Source organism: Pseudopipra pipra, chromosome 4, assembly GCF_036250125.1.
Source record: "Pseudopipra pipra isolate bDixPip1 chromosome 4, bDixPip1.hap1, whole genome shotgun sequence".
Taxonomy (NCBI): Eukaryota; Metazoa; Chordata; class Aves; order Passeriformes; family Pipridae; genus Pseudopipra; species Pseudopipra pipra.
The window spans coordinates 16,539,026-16,555,606 of NC_087552.1; the positions used below are offsets into that span (position 1 = coordinate 16,539,026).

At 43.2% G+C, this 16,581-nt stretch overlaps 2 protein-coding genes across 5 annotated transcripts in view; one reads left to right on the top strand and one right to left on the bottom strand.

Annotated features, from left to right (window-relative positions):
- The window catches only part of LRBA (LPS responsive beige-like anchor protein), a 408,434-nt gene that overhangs the window by 172,214 nt on the left and 219,639 nt on the right, over positions 1-16,581 (bottom strand). For all 4 annotated transcript variants that reach the window (XM_064651760.1, XM_064651761.1, XM_064651759.1 and 1 more), the window contains 2 exons: positions 9,534-9,680; positions 6,762-6,898 (listed from right to left, as the gene is read on the bottom strand). In XM_064651760.1, the coding sequence (XP_064507830.1) occupies positions 6,762-6,898; positions 9,534-9,680 (284 nt within the window). The remainder of the gene's footprint in view (positions 1-6,761; positions 6,899-9,533; positions 9,681-16,581) is intronic.
- MAB21L2 (mab-21 like 2) lies at positions 886-3,472 on the top strand. Its single transcript, XM_064651771.1, has one exon. It carries the CDS (start codon positions 1,885-1,887, stop codon positions 2,962-2,964), a length of 1,080 nt encoding a protein of 359 aa, XP_064507841.1. The 5' UTR covers positions 886-1,884; the 3' UTR covers positions 2,965-3,472.

Here is a 16,581-nt window from a genome sequence, read left to right on the forward strand (position 1 = left end):
GCTGCGAGAGTCCAAGGGAGGGCACAGCCTCCAAGGACACACGCACCCGTGGCCCGAGCACAGAAGATGTGGAAAGTGCCCTCCCGTTAGCCTGAGTTCCCGCAGGAGAAACAGTTCTGGCTGCTCTGCAGCAGGTACTGCCCGGGGGCTCCCTCCGAACTGACGTAACTGAGCTACGGCTTTATGTCCGAATCATTCAATATTCTTATTAATACAAACTTGCATAAAATATCGTTTCCTTTCGAATAACTCAATCCTGCGCTTTAAGAGAATGAACAGAACTTTACGGCAAGAGATTTATCTAAATTAAGGTGACTGGGGGCAGTAAAACAAGGTGCGTGCCACGCCGCCCCGGCGACGGTCTCACTGTCACTGCTGCAAGCCCAGCATTAAGCGGAATAAGATTTATGCCTGCGGTGAAGCACCGTCCCGCCTCTCTCCCGCTTTCCCCGCACACACTGGCGCTGCCGCCGGGTCCCCTCGCAGCGGGCGGAGGGAGCAGCGCGCTCACCTCACCCACCCTTCACCTGCCTCCACGGCGAAGTTGCAGAGGGAGCTTTTTTCCCAACCCGCTCAGACCCTCCCCCTGTCTACCCCATCCCATCCCGACTCCCGGCTGATCCCGGGAGCGCGGAGCGGACGGGGCGCGCCCCTTTCCCTTTTCCCCTGGGCCGCGGCGGGGGCGAGCGCGCGGGCGCGCGGTCTGCGCGGCCCCGCGGTGCCGTGCCCGCCGCCCGCCGCGATTGGCCGCGCCGCTGACAGCTCGGCGGCGATTGGCGGCGCGGCCCCGCCCCGCGCCCGCGCCGCGGCCCCATTCATAAACTACAGCGCCCGGCGGCACCGCCGCCGACACGGAGAGCGAGGGACGCGGGCACACGGCGCTGCAGCAGGAGAGGCGCGGAGAGTGGGAGCCTCGGCGCGCACCTCCAGGGGTGGGGAGGGGGAGGAGAAGCCATCCCAGGCACGGCAGCTACGCCCTCCTCCCGCTCAGGATAAAACACAGTCTTGTGCAAAGAAAACAAAACAAAACAAAAAAACCAACCAACAACGTCAACAACTCTCTAATACATCTCTCTCACAACAATCCATATAGAGCTGCAGGACAGGAATGAGAGATCACAGACCAAGTGCACACGTCTGCGCGTAAAGATAGAGACAGCCACAGAGCCGGGTTCAGCCAACGCCTCCAGCAGGAAAAGGGAAATCAACAACACCCCCTGACAGTCTGAGCGAGCGGCAGCCAAACTCATGCACATCTCTGGCGGTGCCACGGACTGAAAGAGAGAGAGGCAGACAGACTAACAGACAGAGAGTTCACTCTTCCGCTGTGGGCATTGCTCGCATTCTTCTCCTCCTCCCGTTCCGTGTGCGGTTTTAAACTTCGCCGCCGACCGGCATTTCAGCGGGGACCTTCTGCGAGTCCTGGGGAAGTTTGTTTGCTGTTTTGTTGGTTTTTTTTCATGAACTATTGAAACAGCATTTTCGTCGCTGCGCGGGGGGGTGGGCGCCTGAGCGCAGAGGCAGCGCGGACTTCCCTGCCCCCATCGCCATCCAAAACTTTGCGCTCCGGGATCCCGCGGGGGCTGCCCGCAACTCCGGCACCGGCTCCGGCACCGGCACCGCCGCCGCCCAGCCCGCACGGTCCTGCTGCTCCTGCTCCTCCTCCTCGCCGGGGCAGCGCTGGGCTTCGCTCCTTTGTGCTTCGCCGCCCTCCCCGATTTCTTTAATTGCTCTCCCCGGCGCGCCGCTGCCGCCTTCTTCCCGGAGGCGGTGGGGGTCTGCGACTCGGCTGGTGCCCTCCGCAAAGCTGCAGCCACCGCTAAAGCATTGGATCCCTCAACGTACTGCGAGAGCCCGGTGTACAGCCCGGACCTGTGCCCCAACATGATCGCCGCGCAGGCCAAGCTGGTCTACCAGCTCAACAAATACTACACGGAGCGCTGCCAGGCGCGCAAGGCGGCCATCGCCAAGACCATCCGGGAGGTGTGCAAGGTCGTGTCGGACGTGCTGAAGGAGGTGGAGGTGCAGGAACCCCGCTTCATCAGCTCCCTGAGCGAGATCGACGCCCGCTACGAGGGGCTGGAGGTGATCTCGCCCACCGAGTTCGAAGTGGTGCTCTACCTCAACCAGATGGGCGTCTTCAACTTCGTGGACGACGGCTCCCTGCCGGGCTGCGCCGTGCTCAAGCTGAGCGACGGCCGCAAGCGCAGCATGTCCCTCTGGGTGGAGTTCATCACCGCCTCGGGCTACCTGTCCGCCCGCAAGATCCGCTCCCGCTTCCAGACGCTGGTGGCCCAGGCCGTGGACAAGTGCAGCTACCGGGACGTGGTGAAGATGATCGCGGACACCAGCGAGGTGAAGCTCCGCATCCGGGAGCGGTACGTGGTGCAGATCACGCCCGCCTTCAAGTGCACGGGGATCTGGCCGCGCAGCGCGGCGCAGTGGCCCATGCCCCACATCCCCTGGCCCGGCCCCAACCGGGTGGCGGAGGTGAAGGCGGAGGGCTTCAACCTGCTCTCCAAGGAGTGCTACTCGCTGACGGGCAAGCAGAGCTCGGCCGAGAGCGACGCCTGGGTGCTGCAGTTCGGCGAGGCCGAGAACCGGCTGCTGATGGGCGGCTGTCGGAACAAGTGCCTCTCGGTGCTGAAGACGCTGCGCGACCGGCACCTGGAGCTGCCCGGGCAGCCCCTCAACAACTACCACATGAAGACGCTGCTGCTGTACGAGTGCGAGAAGCACCCGCGGGAGACCGACTGGGACGAGGCGTGCCTGGGGGACCGGCTGAACGGCATCCTCCTGCAGCTCATCTCCTGCCTGCAGTGCCGGCGCTGCCCCCACTACTTCCTGCCCAACCTAGACCTCTTTCAGGGCAAACCCCACTCGGCCCTGGAAAGCGCTGCCAAACAGACCTGGAGGCTAGCCAGAGAAATCCTCACCAATCCCAAAAGCCTCGACAAGCTATAGTGTTAACACCCCCGCGCACAAAAACTCGCCCTCCGTAAACAACAACAGCGCCTAAAAAACTTTTTATTTAACGCGAACGACGACGGAAAGAGGCGGCGAAAGACACGCGCCCCCCGCCACCCCCCCACCCACCTGCAGCTCGGCCTTTAAAAACTTGCCGACGGTTTTCCCGGCATAAACTCTCACCGCCTTGCACGGAAGAAAGGAAGAGCCTCTCCTCCCGTCCTCCAATGTGAATTTTTAAAATGTCACAAAAAGAAGCGATCGGACTTTTGCAACTTCAAAACGAAACCCGAAAGGTACATTTTCCAATCCATGTATAGTCCTTTTCTTATGCTCTCTTGTTTGCCTGAATGTTGTCACCAAGTGAAAATTATTTAACTATATGTACAAATCTCCCTTTAAAAAAGTTTTACTGATGTTAAATGTATTTCGGTGCCAAGGTCAGATTATGTGCCCCACAACTGACTTGTTGCAAATAGTAATAAAAATATTACTTTAACTTTAAGCTGACTTTTCGTGAATGGTTCTTAAATTCAGGAAAGTAGATTCTTTCTGAACCTCAAAAGTAAATTTTTTAGTAGAAACGAAAACATGAGATGTAAAGATAGTCTAAACGCAACACCTAGACTAGCCTGGCATATTGACTGACGTTTTCTAAACTTCCCTTTAGTTTCCATCTACCGAAAAAAAAAAAAAGAGGGCATCTAAGATAAAAAAATCTTATATATTCTGTAGTTCAGAATGTGACAACATCTGCTATATTTCTAGTACCTTAAACTTCCATTCTAAATTTTCTGAATATATGGAGCATCGCACAGCAGCTCGCCACAATTTAGTCAGAATTAGAGCATGTCGTTTCCCACCCTACAGTCGTCACCTTTAATTTTTTTCCTTAATTTTTTTTTCCTTTAAATTTCCCCAGTAAATCTCAAGCGCTGCATTTTGTTTTAAAAATTCATTGCTGTTCACTTTCGCTTTCCAGAGCAAACGCGGTACCCCCCTTTGACTTTGACACGAGGGAAGTATAGATCTACCCTGAATAATTAATGCGATTTAGAGTAACCGGTCGATATTTTTTTTAAACAAACATTTGTTTCCCCCAGATTTTTAAGTACAGCATAAAATCGCACCTCAGCATAGTCAGACGGGGAGATAAGCAGGAACCCGTCAGGAAACCACCCGATCCTACCCCGGCGCCCGGGCGCTCTCTGCCGATCTCCTTCCCCGCCCGAGCCCCCTCTGCCAAAGCCCAAAGAAAATCTGCTTGATTTCCCGTAGCGATTTCGCTTTAAGATTGCTAAGGACGACTTGGAAATACTGGCAGGATTTTTATCGGGAACGCATTGCTAAGTTTTAAAAACGTTAGGATTACCCGCTCGAGCCGCCCGAAAAATTGCCGGCTCGGAGCATTTCGAGCAAGTTTTCATGTTCTTTCGGGAGCAAGGGGGAGGTAAAAATATGTAAATTCTCGCCCCAGAGGACTACTTTCGTTTCTTTTTGGACGGATCCGGAAAGAAAAACCCATTCAAACATTAGCTGCTTTTGCCTTTAAGTTAAAAACGAAATTATCCCTTGCGGGAGGAGCCCGGGAGATGGAGTGGGGTGCGCGGGGGCGACCCCGCCGCCGCATTCCCGGCCTCTCCAGCCCCGGCTGAGCTCGGCAAGCCTCCTGTGGAGTCATCAGAGCGCTTTCCCCCAGCGCTGATCCTGGATCACCCGGCAAAACGGGCTTAGCCCACGGGGCTACCCTTTCCTTCCCATAACAGCCCGGAGAGCTCGCGTGTAAACTGTGATCGTATCGCTGCCGATGCTATCGCTACGTGAGGCAGGTTTTCCTTCAGGAACTTGTCACAATGTTTTCTTTTCAGTAGTTTAGACAAATATACAGGGAACTTAAATTTATCAAACAAATGAAGCCTCGTTAATTAAGCAGGTTTGCTGAGCTACAGCGGATTAGTTGTTTGGGTTTTGTTTTTTTGTTTTGGGTTTTTTTTTTTCCAAGGGGCATTTTCTATAGCAGCTCCAGTCACCGCTATCAAGGTACATTGACTTCAGCAGAGGGTGGGGCAGGGAGGTGTTAATGCTTGAAAACAAGCTGCTTTGTAACCCTACTTGGTTTTTAAGATAAAATTATTCAGATTTTATTTTTAGCCTGCCCCCCCCCCGACATTACAAATTTTAAGACCTCCAGCTAAAGTAACAATCGCAAGCAGAATGTAAGAGTTGATCCCAGTATTTCATATAACCAACTCCTCCTGTTATAAGAACCCAAATAAAATCTCTCAGATGCAGAATAAAAGATACAGTCAAGCCAAAACAGAATGCCTGCTCATAGTTAAGAAAAAAACCAAACTAGCAAATACTCAAAAACAGGAGAAAAGAAAGGAGGATGAATATATATATGTTGTATGTCAATGCTCCCATAAAACATGTAACAGGAATGGTAAGAATTAGTAACTGTACTCAAACACTCTATGTGCTAAACATGGTAAAAAATGTAGAATAATTCAGATCTGTAAGACTTTTCTCATGCTAATGCATTACAAAGCAGAAGATTTTAGATGGAAAACCCAATACAGTAACATATCAAACTGACTTTACAGTTTACATTTATATCCTTTTCACCACTAAGTGTTTTTCAGTTTTGGTGGTTTTCTTTTAGTTAAACATAATGAAAAGAGGAAGTATTGCAAAATTTTAAGAACTATCTCATACTTGAAATAATTTCCAATATATTTCAAAAATACTTCAGGACCAAAAGAAAAGTTAAATCTTATTTATGATATCACATAAAAATCACAATTCTAGTTAATTAATTATACTAAAATCTAGCCCTAACAATTTGAGAGCACTGCTTTTCAAAATAAATTTATTCCTTGATAGGATTTGATAATCCCAGCTTTCCAACCGAATGTCATTTTTAATACAGATACAAGCAATTTACTCAGTAGGAACAAAGAACTGAACTGATGCTTAACACACAAGCTGTTCTCTGCAGACAAGCAGAAAACCACTACTTCTTCCAATAGTAGCCTTCACAAAGAAATTATTACCTTGTTTAATATTAAGCAGATATTTAAAAAAACAAGAGCCACAACTGTGCTTAAGTTGGGATGCGAGAATATTTACCATTTGCCTCATACTTTTGAAATGCTGCTGTGACACTGCAGAAAACATTCAAGTGCACCCTTATTAAGCTAATCGCAAAATATATTCCTTTTGAAACTGGAATTCTACTGAAGGGTACTAATTTTAAACAAAAGCAAATTGGAGCCAGTAAAGTTTGTGGAAATTAGCAAGTCAGTTCAGAAACGTATTTCAGGAGGGCAATTATGTTTTCTACTTAGGCACAATAAATAATAACAGGCCCCGTAAAATCTTCTACAGAATAATACCACAACTTAGGAGAGTAGGAAGTTTAGCACTATGTTACATTGCCATCACACAAAATCAGGAAAGTAAAACAAAGCATTTGGGCTAAAATGCCTCCTTGAACTTTCCAGTATTCACACAGGCCTGTGATTCAAGATGTCTTTATTTAAGACATCTCCCTGGAGCTTTATTCACAGCAAGCTAATTAACATTCAAGTAGGGGCGAATTGTGGGAGGGGGAGAAAAAGGAGAAGGAAAGGAGGTGTCACCTATGTGAAGTTCAGTAACATATATGGTCAGTCACAAAGTTATTAAAGCAGCAACACTGCAGACCAATAGAGGTAAAGGAAGTCGAGTGAAGAATTAAAGGTCTTGGGTAATTTGTCATCATCTCTCAGAGCTCAGGGTCAATGATCTCTTACCTTTGGGTCGATTTTCTTAAAACTAGGATCTTCTTCATCCACCTCAAAGTAGAGCTCAGAAAGAGTGATGGAAAGAGTGCCTTTCACTACTACTGAGGGTGCCACAAGCTGAGCTGGTGTGCTGAGGGCAACTGGACCTGCCAAAGCCGGAAAACACCAACAATGTTCAAACTGAAAAGAACGCGAGTGCAAATTATTTGCTTTTCAAGCCAAGAACATTAAAATAAAGCAAAGAGTATAGCTCTTCCTTCAAGAGCAAAACTCTTTTTATCCTGGAAAAGAACATATGTAATAGATTTGCAGTGTCTCTGTGCTGCTGAACACTGAAGCAGCTACAATTGCAAACTGCTGCATACATTATACAGAGCTGGCTTTAGCATGGCAGTATTTAGCTTTTACTCAGACATGTTTTTCCTTCTGAGAAACTTATAGACTTGCATACCTTCTGTTATATGCAATACAGAGAGTGCACACACGAACACTTGAAATCTTACTGTCTGATGTGTTCTTTAGTTACCGGAAAGTTTCCACAGCTTTTCACCAAGATGAACGTAGCAGTCAAGGTTCAAAGTTGTCTAACTGTAAAGTGTTCCCTCATGGATGCTAGAAATCTATTGTTAAGGTTACACAATGTTATAGAGCCTAAAGTAAAATGTTTTAAAGATGCTTTTGATTCCACTTTAAATATTGTTCAAGGAATCCATACAGTGTTAGTGTAGCTCGGGGACTGTGGGAGTAAACAGCTGGAGGGTTGGTTTCCAACTGAATGAATTTTTATTGGAATAATCACATCACAGGGCTTATCACAGGGACAAATCAGACTACTGCTGAAAACAATAGGTTCAGCATAGATCTGACAATGCAGAACCTATTATATAAACTAACACATACAGAAAGAAAACAGGTTAGGTTTGTCATCCAGCTGATTAAGAGGTAAGGAAATGAAGTTACTCGGCTGCAGTATTATCTGACTTTTGCAAAACAGTGGAAGAAATTAAATTGACACAGATAATTTTGTTTTAATAAAGCATCTATAAAGGAGGTACACACGTTCAGGTAATCAACGTGAGAATAACTGACAAAAAATTCAGATGAATTGTCATTTCCATCGATTGTTAGGAGGGTGATGGTCCTTAATCTCACATCAATCTCAATGTGTGCCACTAGGACAAAAGAAGAGATGCTCTGCTGAGATCAGAGCAGCTTTGCCCTCTATTCCCAATGTACAAATACATTGTGTTTGCAGATGGGCATGAGATAGCTGTGGAACTGCCATGATTTCCCAAAGCTCACCCCCACAAATGGATGAAATAAGCAGCTATGTGTTCTTTTGCTGTCTCCCTTTGCCCCCTGTACATTAGCATGTAATCCAGAGGAGAAATAACATTTTTTCAATCACTCGCAGACATTCAATTACAGGGCAAGCAGACAGCTGCAGAAGCTGGGGCAGTCCAGGTCCTGTAGAAGACCCCTGACAATTTCCACTTCATTTCTAACCCACACCACTTTATTAGTGAGGATTACTTCTTAATCCTATTGCCATTGTCAAGATTATATAATTAAACTCCCCTTTCACCTCTATTACAGTATGAATGTATTACTCGAACCAATGAATGAATAATAGAAGGAAACATGGAGAAGGCTGTTGAGAAGGAAGCTCATTGTAGGGAGTGAAAAATAAAAGATTTCTATACTGAAAATGCCATTGCATCATTCTCCTGTTAATTTATTTTACTTTACTCTTCCTACGCAGGTTTTCTTTATTCATTATGCTGCATTTTTAACTTTGCTTTTTTTTTTTGTTAATTAAATGGAATGGAATGCAGTTCATGGATAAGCTAAATGCCAATAAATAATCATTTTCAGCATTTTCAGTGAATTATATGTACGATACTTATCAATGTAAGATTATACTACTAGCTTCTACGGCAACCAGAATTATCCAATAACTGACAATTCTCCTCAAGTAAATGTACATAAGATACCAGAGGAGAAGCAAATGAACACAGAGAAGTTTGCATTTTCCTTGTAAAAAACTCACATTCCTCAAATAACAACGGAGACACTTTATAACTCCCAGTCCCTGAACCACTGCTTACTCCAGTTTTCCATTTTGAAATGTACAGAAATGGATCCACTGCACTCAGATTGCAACATCAGCAAAGGCTGCATGTGACTGTGTAAAATTAATTAAGTTCAATGACCTGAAGTATTATTTCTCCTGCTTCAGAAAAAAAAAAAAAGTGAAGTCTAATAAGACTACAGTCTGTGGAGAAAGAAGAACTTCAATGGGGGAATGTCTAGGGATTTAATGGAGTTAAATCCAGTGAGTGTAAAAATCCTTCACACTCAAGTAAATAACAAATATGTACAATTTTACAGACTCAGGAAAAATATTAGAGGTCTCAAAACCCTTTAATTACAGACGACTTGCCTAATTGTCCACTAGGTCTAGTGATTTGAGTGGAATGAGATCAAAAAACAAAGAAAGCCTGTTTCAAGGTAGAGTTACTTTCTTTAAGGGGGGTTTCCTAGAATATGGACATCTACTGCAGAAGCAAGGAGGTTATATAAGTCAGAAAGACTTATATAACAGAGAGTGCACAAACTCTCCTCAAATGCACAACTCTCCTCAAATAAACCTCAACGGCCCAATCATGGGAAGCAACAATTTATCAATGTGTATCCCAAATCATGACTCACTGCAGAGACTGGGAGATCAGAACTTAAACAGAAAACAAGCTGAGGAGAAAATCAGATAGGTGAAATTACCCGTTAAGTTCTCCACTTCTCTTTCCTCCATGAATGACATGATATCATCATCGCCTTCCAAGAGAATTTCACTTTCTGAGTTCTGGTTTCCTAAAACTTGACTCTTGATGGACTGCTTTCCTTTAACAAGTATATCCTCATTGGGACCTGAAATGAAAGAGAGACACATTGCTGTCAGTCAGGTCTCAGAGGCAGCAGTGACAAAGGAGTGTAATTTTTCTTTTTTTTTTTTATGAAAGTTCAGGAAGAAAACTGTTTAGGACTAGTTGTGGAAGTACCTGTCTTAATCCTCTAATGTTAGGACACATCTAGTTTTAATCCTATTAAGCCTGCTCAAAATTATCCAGTGCTCTCTGCAGCGTTTAACTCTATTTCAAGTGTTTATGACAGAGGGGAAAAGGACACAGCGGATTCCCTTCCCCTGCAGCCTTCCCAGGGAAGTGGAGATGGAGGCAGGTCCCGACTGCCTGGTGTGTTAACCTGACTCCCAAATCCATGGTTCAAGCACACCGGACCACCACTGGGATGGAACTGAGCACGGCCCAGGGGGGACAAGGTGAAGGACCGTGCCCTGCGGGCCGGGAGCGGCAAGACCCTCCCGAGGGCAGCGCAACAGGCGGCCCCTCGGCGGGGGGAAAGGGAGCCGGGGAGGGGGCGGCCCGGGGGCTCCCCCACAGGGTGGCACAAGTCGCCCGGCCCCACTCCAGGCAGGGGCTGCTCCCGCGGCATCCCGGCGGGAAACCCCCCGGGAACGGGGAAGGCGAAGGGGCGCAGGCTTCGGCCCCGCCGGAGCTGCAGCCCTCGGATTCCTCCCGCTCCCATTCGCGGCGCGGTCCGCCGGGAGCGGCATGTGGATTCTGTGGGGAGGTGGCGTGTGGGGAGACGAATCTGCCCCAGGATCGCGGCTGGAGGCGGAGAAGAGCGTGCACCTGCTTCCAAGGGGCACAGCGCTCCAGCATCACGGGGGCATTCCTGGGCTCACGTCGGGATTTTCGGAATGGAAGAGAAGTGAACGAGCAGCTCTGGATGGACTTGGAGCGCCTGTTTCGCCCTGTACACCGTCACGGGGCAGGGAAATGTGTCACCGCCGTGCCCGGGCAGCGACACCCCCGCCCCGCACGGCCCCGGGAGCGCTGCTGCGTCCAAACCGGGTTTATTTAAATTACAAGCTCCAAGCAGCAGCAGAAAGAAAAAAAAAAAAAAAAGAAAAGAAAAAAAAAAAGAAAAAGAAAATAGGGAAAAGAGAAAAAAGAAAAAATAGGAAAAAGAAAAAAAAGGCAATAAAAACAGGCAATTACTTGCTCTACATGTAAGTTATCTCTTGCTGTGGTAAATGCCAAAATACAGCAGTCTATGTGTTGGGTTTTTTTTTCCTTTTTTTTTAAGGTGAAAATAAAATACTGTGTCTTAAAAGATACATTGAGAATACCCATGGCACAGCCGTGTTTGAAAAACATTCACCAAACAAATCAGGACCAACTAACTTCAACACACTGGTTGCTGCTCGCTCTGATTGCTGCCACACTTGATTTGAAGCTCTACGGGCTTACTCTAAAAATATGTTAATCTGCAAACATTTACAGAAGGCAGCAATTCCCCGGTGGCAATACAAAAAGTTTAAATTGTTTAAACAAATATATGCACATAAATTGCAAATAATAAAACTTTTCAATTACAGAAAAGTAAAAAAATCCAATCACCACCAAAAAAACCCCACAAAAAACAACCAACAAAAAAATAAACCCTAACAATAAAAAACCAACCACAACAACACAAAAACCTAAATGACCAAATACCCTGGTTTTGGTTTAGGCCTTAATCTTACAAACAACAAAAAGAAAATCAAAACAAATTCCCAAAACAACAACAAAACCCAAACAAAAAACTAAACGAAAAAATCCACCCCAAACCAACCACACAAAAACACAAGTAAAAGGAAATTTAACTTGCCATACAACATAAAATGCAATGTATGTATGATCCTTTCTGCCTAACTGCCATTTGTAAACAAGCCTTAAAAAAAATTACTGTAAAGCTTTAATTGCATCGTACGAACACAAATTTTACTTTCTTGCAAAATGTGCTCATGTAAATAATGATAACTTGGATTCTGGAGTTGTTCAATGTGAGTTGAAAACCTTCTTGTCATGGAAAATATGCAGCTGATATTTAGGAAGGTTTTCCTGTAATTAACTCCCCCTTGAGGATTTTCAGTTAGCAGCAGTAAAATTACCATCAGTGTACTAACACACACCACATGCACCCTTACTCACTGCCCTACCACCACTCTTAAAGATCAAAAAAAGTAAAACAGAACAAAACCACCTCAGGATAAAGTCCAAGATAATAAATTCTTTTCTTTTCCTTTTTTTGGGGGGGGTCCTTTTTCTTTTAATGAAGGCAAACTATACTTGTTTCAAAAACCCCATCTGCACTGTACAGACCTGCCATTTTTTGCTTCCTCTACTGGAGTCTGTGTTATACTGAAGATGCTATTTCAAACTGGCCCTCTACCTAGTCTCATTTAAGACTGAATTTAGAACCAAAATCAAAATTTAATACTTTTATAGTTAGCACAACTTGTCCACAATGCTACTATGTCCTTCAGTCTTTAAGAAAAAATAAAATCAGTACAGCAACTTTCAAACCAAAGATGACTGGATAACAGAAGTACACACCTCTTACCTTGTCCTTTTCACTTACTCAGATTTTATTTCTTTCCCCAATTAATGATATTATACTGATTCAAAAACATACATCTTACGTAACTGCCTTTTTAAGAAGAGATTTTAGAGCATAAATTCTTTTAGTCCGCTTTTGTAAGCTTTTGTCATCTCTTTGTACACGATGTTAGCTACCCACATTTCCTGACGTGCACGAAACGTGTGTACACACAGGCACAGGAAGATGTAGGGCCTGTCTACCCGCCTGCAGACCAGCTACTGGAAGGCAATGAGACATCACACTCTGAACCAGAATCTGCTTTTTCTGTACTGACTTGAATAAAGCACTACATCTGCAACCAACACACACAGGCTCATGTGAGTATCTGCACAGAACACAATACATTCCACATGGATTCACCTATTCTTCTGTAGATAAATGCACCTAAGTAGGTAGGCCACAGTCCAGTTCTCTCCATGTATTTACTGATCAGAGATACAGATGACAAAGCATTACATCATGTGACATACTCAGTTCCCACACATACACATAGGGATATTACACTGGATTTCATATTTCAGGTCCCAAACCCTGCTCTGCCTTTTCCAACCCAAATCACTCTCTGCCAGGCCTGCCTATTGTTGGGGTGACTGGAGCTTCTGGCTCCAGCCCTGCAGATCTAAGCACACACTCACACACCTTTTCAGGATCAAGACCTCAAGGCATGGCCTGTGTATCACACTGGCCATAACAGCCTGCTGGCAGAGTATTAATCTAGCACAGCAATTTCATTATTATAATTCATTAGTGTAATTCCATGCAGTCCTTCCCAAACCTCTCTGTAAGACTCAGCTTCTTCAAGCAGCTTTTTGCAAACAGATCTCGGCATCTGCAGTGGGTTGTATTTATTCCAGTTAAATCTCTGGAATGTTTGGGCGTAAAAATAACAGTTTGGCTTACGCTGCTGACCAAGCTTAAGACATTGCTAGAATGACACATTATTTTGAATTGTCTGCCTACAGCTTAACCTTACATGCAAACTACAGTTTTTAAAAGCAATTTGAGAAATAATGTGTCCAGAAGTTACTGCGTTTTTTTTAAGACTGGTAAATATGCTAGGAAAAGCAATTCAAGGAAAAGGTACATTAAAAACCCCCTACTATATATATTTTTTTTAACAAAGGGCTCCCTCTAGTCTTCCCATTTATTTAAAAAGATAACAATGGAAAAACCAACCACTTTCACACCAGATTTCTAAAATATTATTTTTAAGACTTCTTTTTCATCCCTTGAGTTGAGGCAAATAAAACTAACCAGTCGACTGCAATACTTGAGGTGACCAGCTGCCAGTCCTTTGCAGTCACAAAGCCCTGAACTCCACCTATGGCCTTGATGGAAATGCTACAGGCTGTCAGACTGTTTTAATCCCCCTCTCCTCAAATTTTTAACAAATGTCAATTAAAAAACACAATAAATCACTCGTTTAAAAACCTCGATAAGGTATTTTCTATCAGCTATAGATTCTCTCATAAAGTCTTGCATTTGGGGGTCAATTTAAAAATACCAACAGGTTTAAAGTACTCATTTTTTCACATCTATATAAGTATTTTGGTTCCATTTCTAAACAGTAGGTGAAAGGGAGAATAGAAAAGAGTTAACTCTTTCCATCCCAAACTTTCTACCGAACCACCTTCACCTCTCTTTCCTCTCCTCACAATACACTATTAGACTGACTTTTACAAATAGCCAGTTCGGAAGGATCTTTTTTTTTTTTCCCCTCCTTTGAAAAATTACCTAAAGCCTTTTTTTCCCAAGCAAGTTAATGTGAACTTGGGAATGGCAATTAAATTGTCAGAATTAAAAAATTTGTTTTTAACTAGAAGGTAGCCAGAAGTATAGTCATGGGGCTGGTATTGATTGTCTGAACAGAGAACATTAGTCTTCAGGTATTTATTCTGCCACCTCTGCACCAGAGGTTCTCCTTCAAATCAAATCAATCCCTGGAAAAGATTGGTTCTTGCTACTAAGACACATAACTAGGCTGCAACAGAGCTGATTGTTGTTGTTCTCCTCAGGTTTTACTGAACAATATTTACTGGGCTTCTGATTGTTTCTGAATAATTTTCAGTTGCAAATTGGGATGACTCCTACACTGTGAGCTCTCTGGGGTGGAGAATACATCTGGCTGTATTTGAAAAATACCAAGCAGTTGATAATGTTTACTTTCTAATGAAAACTGTGCTAAAATCCATGTTTTCAAGTATGGTCACTGCAATAGCACTTTTCCAATATTTATGCATTATTTTCCCATCTCCCTTCTGGTAAAATCCCTTAAGTCTAATTTTAGGTTTCGGTCTGTTATGTTTTGAGAAAACCTCAAATAGGCAGTAGGGAACCTTTTACACATTATCTAAAAATGCTTTTGCTTCAGAGACATGTAAAATTAACTGAAATGGAATAATTAATGATAAATTATTGATATGAAATCATAACATACTGGAGAAAATATTCTGCGAATCCTAGGGATATCTACATCACGAAAACAGGGCCCAAAAGTCTGATTGCAAAAGATCTGAAAATCAGATTTTCTGACATGAAACTGGTTAATATTAAAAGTTTATAAATACTATTTGGAAAGAAATAGATCAAGTGACCACTCCAGTCGACCTTTCTGACAACTATACCTTCTGAGACCCAGCTCCCCCCTCCAAGTCAAAACAAAAACACCACACCAAAAAAACAAGTCCAAAATGAAACATTAAAAACCCCAACTACCTATGCATTCCTATACATTATCTGTAGTTTCCAGTTGAACTTGAGCTTGTGCTTTGGTCATCTATTTTACACCTTGCCAGTGGAAGGACTTGGAACAAGACAGTTGCATTTATACACACACCCAGGCAGATAGCAACTATCTATATTTTCAGAAGTCACATTAAATAATACTTAAGGTAAACTAGAATATTCACTGGATAGATGAAGAAACAGAATGACAACAGATAACAAATGCAGTATGCATTTAAATTCTGAATAAAGGAAACTAAATATAATAGAAGACTGCTAAGGATGTCAAAATCTGAACAGAAAGGCAGACAGAAAACGATTAGCTCTATTTAAATTACCAGGGTTAGCTACCAGCCATGCCTATGAAATAGGGCTACTTTTATTCAGTCTTTCTTTGTATTGACAAAAATTGTAGTCCTGTCAATTACAAACTGAGTATGAGCCATAACCCTTGAAATATAGCATGGATTAGTGAAAATATCACAGTAGTATGAAATAAAAAAAAATTGCATTACTGTGTGTTTACTTATGGAAGAATTAGTTATGCAAATATAAATATTTTTCAGTAAAAGTAAAGATACTTTTAAAATTTTGATAAACAGTTTAAAGACCAAATATGAAAATATAAGTAGAATACATAAAACTGCAACAAGATCTATTGACTTTAAAGGACCCACAATATTAAAGGGGGGGCAGTTGTTGTTTGTCTGCGGAGTATTAAACAGAAAAAAATCGAGTGCCCTTAAAGTCCATGGCGTAGAAACAACACCCACTATTAAGAACAACACGCCCCAAAGCAAAAAATGGGTTAATTAATTCTACATCTTGTTCCTCTTTCTATAGTCAAAGATGTAGGGCTCTACAAACATTGTTTTCAGATCACTTTATTGACTATTCTCTGTACGGTCATTTATTTTAGAGGACTGATGTCACATTTGGCATTATATCAGCTGACATATTGTAGACATTTTCTTCCAGAAATGGCTCTTTAAGGCTGAGTGCAAGAGGTTAAGATGCCTGACAGAAACTAACTTTACAACAGTGATGTTCTTCTATATTCACACAACAGTCTCTATAATTTTAAATTAGCATAAAGTTTATGCCTCCACATATAATTTTTGTGTGTATGTATGCAGTAATTCACAAACTAAAAAAGAAAAAAACCAACAATTAAATTTAAATTATTCTGTTCTATGACATATATCTTCAAGGTAAAGGGTACTCAGCTTTAAATATAAGCAAATTATTTTTAAATACAAGAAAGATTTTTCCATCTTATTAATGTATTCATTAGACTGCAAAGTCATAAAATTCTATACTAAAACTCAAAGTTCATTAGCTTTGGGTGTGTTTTTGTTTGATTGTTTATATTTTTATTTACTATAGAATTCTCAAACTGAGAGTATTTACAAAACTCAGTTTTGTAAACTCATTCTCTTCTAGAACAGACATAGCAGATGTAACTGAGAGATCCCTGATCAGAAGATGGGAAAAAATCCTGTAAAAAAAGCCCCCCATCTCCTATTTTAAATCACTAAGTAGAAATCATCATTACTGTTTTGCTTCTTGAGCAGTAACTCTACATCTCAGCATTTGCTAC